Here is a 6,984-nt window from a genome sequence, read left to right as displayed (position 1 = left end):
GCGTGGCGGGGGCCGCACCCGCCGCACACTCCTCACGCTCACGTTCTCATAGTCCACCTCCAAGATGTGGCCGCTCTTGCTGCAGACAAAGCTGTAGAGGAGAAAGATCCCTACTCTGGTACTTAAGCTCCACTTAACCAAGGTTAAGAGGGGCTGTGTCAGCATGGTTTAGTAAAAACCCAGCTTGGTTTAGCCATTCAACTGCTTCATGGAAGGCAATTCTGATTCATGGCAATATAATTGGTCAACTAGGTCCAAGGGCAAATCTACAACCAAGTCAGAGCTTCCTACCTTATTTCCTGTCCTTTTGAAAGGTTAATTAGCAAAAGAGCTAAAGGCTCAGCATAGAGCTCAGAAGGGAACCTCTCTGCCATAGGGGACAGCCCCAGGGTAGCCAAGGCCAGCCGAGCTGATAGCTCTGCAACTGCAGAACAGTATGTGGCAGCAACAAGGGTCTGGCTTTGATGATTAAAATAAAACAAGGGGGTAAAAAGTTGTGTATCTGTCTATATGCAAGAGGCTGTGCACCACACTGCCAACAGAAAGCAAAACACAAGCCTCAGCTGGGGGAGAAATTCATTAAATATGTCAAAACATCAGTACAGAATCACAGTAGCATGGAATGGTTAGCGCTGGAGGGGACCTTAAAGCTCATCCAGTTCCAACCCCCTGGCCATGGGCAGGGACACCTTCCACTAGAGAAGGTTGCTCCAAGCCCCTGTGTCCAACCTGGCCTTGAACACTGCCAGGGATGGGGCAGCCACAGCTTCCCTGGGCAACCTGTGCCAGCGCCTCAGCACCCTCACAGGGAAGAGCTTCTGCCTAAGATCTAATCTCAGTCTCCCCTGTTTAAGTTTGAACCCATTCCCTTGTCCTCTTGCTACAGTTTCTGATGAAGAGAATGGCAAGAGGAAAACCATGTTTCTTGGGCTGTTCTCAAGCAGCCAAATCTCTTTTGGGAAGCAAAGTGTGCTGAGCAGGACAGAAGCTCTCCCAGCTCCAAGAAGGCACCTGATTTTAGAGGGAAAACACTGTGCTTATGCAGAGAATGCCAAAGCATCCCTCCCGGCCGGCCACCCCAGTGATTCCCTCAGCCCCTTACAACGTGTGATCCTCGCGCTCCCGCTCAGCTGCATGTTCCTCCTGGAAGGCCAGGCCAGTGAACTCCAGGGAATGGTACTCGCCAAGGTCGACTGGACAGGAGCGCAGTGCTCCGCTCCGCACTCGCCACAGCCTGATGTTGTCCCAGCCACAAGACACCATCCTGTCCCGGGAGAGGCTTCATGAGCACCAGGGCAGGACTCTCCCAGTAACACACCAATGCCTCAAGGTCCACCAGCTAACCGTGAGGATTGAGAACAGGAACACAGCACCACAATTCCCCCCCACCCCAGCTTTGCCAGAACCAATGCTTTTGATTTATTTCCTTTGCACCCTACCTGGTATCATCAAAAGAAGTAATCTTCAAGGCCTGGATGTCCACATCTGTGTGTGCTTTGGCCAGCATGGCCACCTCTCCACCCCGGGTCACCTGAGCAGTGTTCCACACCACCACCATCTGAAGCAAGAAAGGATGTCAGAGAGGGACTCTTCATCAGGGACTCTAGTGATAGGACAAGGGGTGATGGTTCAAACTTAAACAGAGGAAGTTCAGGTTAGGTATAAGGCAGAAGTTCTTCCCTGTGAGGGTGCTGAGGTGCTTGCACAGGTTGCCCAGAGAAGCTGTGTGCAAGGCCCGGTTGGACACAGGGGCTTCGAGCAACCTGCTCTAGTGGAAGGTGTCCCTGCCCGTGGCAGGGGGTTGGAACTGGATGAGCTTTAAGGTCCCCTCCAGCCCAAACCATTCCATGATTCTATGATTCTATACTGGCAGAGCTGCTCAAACGTGGAAACCCTTACAGCAAAAGAGCTTCTTTGTCACAGAGCTGACCAGCTGTACACATGGGAACGTCTCCAGAGCTGGGCACAAAGTACTGAAAACAGAGTTGAAGCAGGGGAAATAAAAACCTCTCACACAGAGGGTTTAGGACAGTCCAATAGCTTTATAAAGCTTCACGCAAATATGCTTCTCTGGCATCCATAATTATAGGTTCTAAATCCCAGGGCTGCCTGGCAACAGGGATCAGACTTGGAAAGAGAATCCAGAAGAGTGGGAATTCTGGCTGCTGAGGCACAAGATCTCTACCAGGGCTGAGCTGGTCTGTGAGAGCTGGAGGTAGCACAAGACTGGATGCACTGGCTCTTGTAGGACTTTGCTCTGATGAGAGGTCACCTGTTCACAGTGCCCATCATGAGAGGCAAGAGTTTCCTTTTCTCAAAGGAAAGAGGGAGATGGGGGAAGAACTGCAGGTGATTTGATGCTCTGAATTCAGAATAGTGTTAAAACCACCTCAAGAGGCTAGGGTGGGCTGAAGCATCACCCTGGGAGAGGTGCTCCTGGCCAGTTCCCCAGAACTCCCCATTCTCCCATGCTGTTTTCACCCTATGGGTCCCTCCTCCCCAGTTTCAGCTCACCTGCTCCCACCCAGCTCAGGGACCATTGCCATGTCCTGGGACAAAACAAGGGAGCACTGTTTGGTTTTCCTGCAGGCAGTACCTAGTGAGCAACAGCACAGCTAATTGCTGGTGGTGGTTAATAAGGGATCAGTGGATGAGACCAGTCCCAGTGACAAAGCAAACCCTCAGTCCCATGAAACAATTTCATTTTTGACTGCTACACGTGGACTCTGCATCATCCCCCACCTACAATGGTGTGCAGCAGCTTTAGTGCCCAGCATCCCTTCCAGCGGTGATGCCTACAAGGCTCAGGACTGAAGATTAAACCTCACATCTTGCCCTAAATGCTATAAAAAACTCAAAGGGTTTGGGACTCCAGTCAGTGCTGAATCTCTCATTTCAATTCCCACTCCTCCCCTATGTGCTTGCAAACCTTCCAGCTAAAAATGCCACACAAAACCCTCAGCCTGGAGGGCTGGAATGCCTTGGAGGCAATGGGTACAGGCAGAATTACACAGCTGCCTTCATCACCCCACCTGGGCTCCAAGCTGGGCCCACATTAGGGAGAGAAACAGCACCAGAGCTCAAACTGAGCTGATCCCTCAGGCTGCTTCCAAAAGGATTTGTTTGCTCACAGCTGAGGAACGTGTGTGTGAATGCTCACAAGCGTCAAGTAGAAGGTAGGTGTTTTCTAAGCAGGTAATGAGAAAGGGAACTCCCTCTGACTGCAGTGAAGAACACACCTAGGAAACCCCACAGCAGAGGTTTGTCTGCAAAATAACTACAGAATCTCGGCACTTGCTCATTCACAGGACAGGGAAACCTCCAAACCCAAGTTCCAGTTCTCACCGTTTTGCCGTGCACGTCCTTTCCAACACCGCACAGAACGGCTCCACTGTAGGAAAAGCTGCAAGAAGAGACCTGGTGAAATGCAGCTCTTTGTACCCCAAGTGCATCTCAGCGGGGAATAAAAGAAGACAAGTGGTGGGTATGGGGAGACAGCAAGACCTGAGGGATAAGCTCAGGAGGGAGCTGGCAGCATATCAGCTGTTCCAGGCTGGCTGCCAGCAGGACTGAAGCAGAAGCTGTAATTCACCCCTGCTTTATCACACAGGAATAGCACAGAAAAGCTGCCGTGCTGCAACAGTTCACCCACCCAAACACATCCCTGTGCTCAGGTTGAAACCCACCTCAGGGACAAGAGGGAGTGGACGTGGGTTTTGAACATGGAGAGGCAGCTTCCTGTCGGGAAGTCCCAGAGGCGTACGACGCTCCAGGGACCAGCCTGCGCGGAAGCCAGCAAGGTGCTGCTCCCATTGAAGGCCAGTGCTGACACCTGTGGAAAGCACCAAGACAGAGCTGGGGCTGAGGGTACATCTGGGGTACCAGGACAGTGCTGCCATGGGGCTTTGTAAGGAGTTACCTTATCCGTGTGCCCAATGAAGAACCTCTGCTTCCTGGAGTGGATCTGCAGGGCCACAATGACCGCGTGGCAGGGGTAGACCACTGCAGTGTTGTTCTGAGCCCACAGTGCCTGCAGGACCCAGACAGGAATGAGAGGACTGCAGATCCTCCAGAGGACCCCCAGGTCCTCAGCTGGACCTGCAGGGATTTCTTCCCTGGGAGATCTACACATGTGCATATCCCATACGAGCATTATTCTAACTCATGATGGAAAACTAAGAGCCCAGCTAAAATCCTACTTCATTCAATGGATTTACTGTACAATCACATCTATTACGTGAACAGCAGATATAAGGAAAATGATGTCAGCACAGCCTTGAATGGACCAAACCAAAATGGACTTTTCTTTACCCAAACACAGACTGCAAAAGCTGGGCTCCTGCAAGGCACAGCACCCCATGGTAACAATATGAACCCTTTCCAGACTCCTACAAAGCATCTCTATTTTAACATGTTAAAACACAGAAGTCATGAGATCTAAAAGGCCCTATCATTTCTAATTCACCATCATAGCAGCAGGAGACTCATGCACAAACATAAGCTTGTGGCCGTCTGCTTTGGGGTCATTTTCCCCATCGAGCAGCACAGGGAGGGCAGCACTCAACTGCCTTTCATACTTCCAAAAAGTCGATACCCTGGGCATGGGATTACAGATCAGCTTCCCAAACCATCCAAACTACTGACCCACTTGGTGCTGCAGCCTCCGAAGCCAATAATCATTCTCAGTTTCAGGATGGGATCGGGTAAGAGCCTCTGGAATTAAAAGAAACAGAGCTGTTGCACTTAGAGCTGGACTGAGGTCCTCCACCCTCCATCCCCATCACCAGTTTCTCTCTAAAGCACAGGGGTTCTCTCCTGCTAGAGGGAATGGCTTTACAGTATTTTACCTGGCAGAAGCCAAACCTGTCACCAAGAGCTGGGATTTCCAGTGTTAAGCAGCTCTCCCACCCAGGCTGGGTTACAGCCAGACCCTGCAGTGTCCCAGTGATGCCCAGAGCCAGTGCTGTGGGAAGCACCAGTCTCTTACCCTGTGGGCAGCAGCTCTCCTGCTGGGCAGCACACCTGGTCCACGGCCCTTCCTGTATGTGCTCTGGGCAAATCAATAAACACACATTATTAGCTCAAGACCAGTGCACTTGAACACAGGGTACCTCCTTCAAGGTGAGCAAGTGGAAAGGAGAAAAATAATGCCAAGAAAAGGGATTAACTGAAACTCCAGCCAAAAGCTTGTGTTCCCTGCTTCACCCACCTGTTCTGAGCCAGCATGGACAGCTCGGGTAGCTCGTTTGCTCCTCCGGTAAGCATACACGTGGATGCCACCGTCGCTGACTGTTGGAGACTGGCCAGTGTCTCCCACACTGTGCGACTTCTGGTTCTGCTCTAGCTCCTGGGCCCCAGCTGGCACAGCTCTCAGAGGCCTGGAGGCTGTCAGGTGAACCTCGGGGATGCTTTTTGGAATGACAGGACAGCGGTGTGGCATCTGAGAAAGAGCAAAGCCTCAGAGTGAGATCAGCCCTCCTCGAGTACCTTCCACCCACTACAAAGGCAGAGACAGGGACACCCACGTCTCTCCCAAACAACTCTTCACAGCAATACACAAAGCAGCATGGAGGGAGAGTATCCCTTTGGGTACCCAGCTTGGCCAGGTACGTTAACCAGCCACTCTCCCTGTACTCCCAGTGTTGTCCATACACAGTTCATCTCCTCCAGACAGCAAACCAGAGCCACAGGAGAGATCCAGTCCTGAAGAGATTCTGGAAGAGCTGCTCTCCACTGAGCAAAGGAGGCTAAAAGCACCAGCTCGGCACATCCCAGTTCAGAACAGCAATATGGTCACACTTCTCATTTCTCCCTCTCCACAGTGTGAGAAGGATGGCTTCTCCCCATCCCTCTCCAAAAGCCCATCACCACACTCTCTGGCCAGCCCGCTGAGCACCAGCTCATGGGAAATCAGGGGTGAGGGCAGCTGTTGTGGTCCCAGCAATCCAGACTCCACACATTGTTCTGCCCCAAAGGACACCTGATTGGGTTATTTAGTCCCCAGCCCTCATTTATTATCTATAATTTGAAGACACAACAATTTGCTGCCTCAGCTGAGATGGGGAGGAGGTGTCTGGAGATTGTGAGGTGCTTGGCACTGAGCTTGACTCTGCTCTGTGCTGGGCCACACTGAGCCACCCCATCAGTAACTGCGGGGCTGCAGTCAACAGTCTGTGCCCAGATCGGGGTCAGATCAGCCACAAACAACAACAAGCAGCTTCTTAAGTAAAGGACCTCAAAGAGAAGATGTGGGGAAAAACACAGGAGGCAGAAGGGAAGAAGCTGCAGCCTCCTCCATGGGGCACTTACAGCTTTGGGACTGGTTATCTGCTGGATGAGGGACAGTCGGTCACGGACTGCACTGGTGAGCACCACTGCCTGCTGCTGTACGGGCTCCTCTGGGGCTTGGCCACCTGCATGACACAAGAAGGAGGTTGGGCTCCCTGGGAAACCCAAAGCATCCAACCCTGGCTGCCATCCCCAGCATTCGAACCTGCCACAGGGCTGGGACAGCTCTTCTGGATGGAGTCGTTCGGCAGCTTGGACCCCTTGGATGGGAACCTGAGCAAATCAGAGGAAGACAGCATATCACTGGGATATTGCACTGGCACCGAGGAATACCACTTGGTAACTCATGGCCTGATACAGAAGCCTCTTCATGTGTCCTGTAAGATTTCCCCGCTTTGCCCCATCCTCCCCTAAATAAAGCATCTCCTGGGTCAGATCTACAGCATCACTTTCTAAGCGTTAACTTGGCACTGCATGCTCTAGGTAATGGTGCAAAGCTGATGACTGTGATGAGCTGCAGTTTATGACCAAGAGGGTTCTCTGGCAAAAAGGTCATAGAATCATGGAATGGTTTAGCCAGGAACACCTTCCACTAGATTGGGTGGAAAGGGACCTTAAAGCTCATCCAGTTCCAACCCCCTGCCATGGGCAGGGACACCTTCCACTAGAGCAGGTTGCGCCAAGTCCCTGACTCCA

The 6,984-nt window shown here is 51.9% G+C and overlaps 1 protein-coding gene across 1 annotated transcript in view; it reads right to left on the bottom strand.

Moving 5' to 3' along the window:
* The window catches only part of WDR90 (WD repeat domain 90), a gene marked incomplete at its 3' end in the record, with an annotated part of 26,828 nt that overhangs the window by 15,972 nt on the left and 3,872 nt on the right, over window positions 1-6,984 (bottom strand). Inside the window, exons 7-16 of the mRNA XM_010021297.1 lie at window positions 6,494-6,561; window positions 6,310-6,413; window positions 5,210-5,440; window positions 4,645-4,713; window positions 3,920-4,030; window positions 3,687-3,832; window positions 3,346-3,403; window positions 1,440-1,558; window positions 1,103-1,264; window positions 3-91 (exon numbers count right to left, since the gene is read on the bottom strand). Of these exons, the coding sequence (XP_010019599.1) occupies window positions 3-91; window positions 1,103-1,264; window positions 1,440-1,558; window positions 3,346-3,403; window positions 3,687-3,832; window positions 3,920-4,030; window positions 4,645-4,713; window positions 5,210-5,440; window positions 6,310-6,413; window positions 6,494-6,561 (1,157 nt within the window). The remainder of the gene's footprint in view (window positions 1-2; window positions 92-1,102; window positions 1,265-1,439; window positions 1,559-3,345; window positions 3,404-3,686; window positions 3,833-3,919; window positions 4,031-4,644; window positions 4,714-5,209; window positions 5,441-6,309; window positions 6,414-6,493; window positions 6,562-6,984) is intronic.

Source organism: Nestor notabilis, unplaced genomic scaffold (assembly GCF_000696875.1).
Source record: "Nestor notabilis isolate BGI_N333 unplaced genomic scaffold, ASM69687v1 scaffold4649, whole genome shotgun sequence".
Taxonomy (NCBI): domain Eukaryota; kingdom Metazoa; phylum Chordata; class Aves; order Psittaciformes; family Psittacidae; genus Nestor; species Nestor notabilis.
The sequence above is the reverse complement of the archived record's forward strand: the minus strand, read 5'-3'. Positions and strand labels throughout refer to the sequence as shown.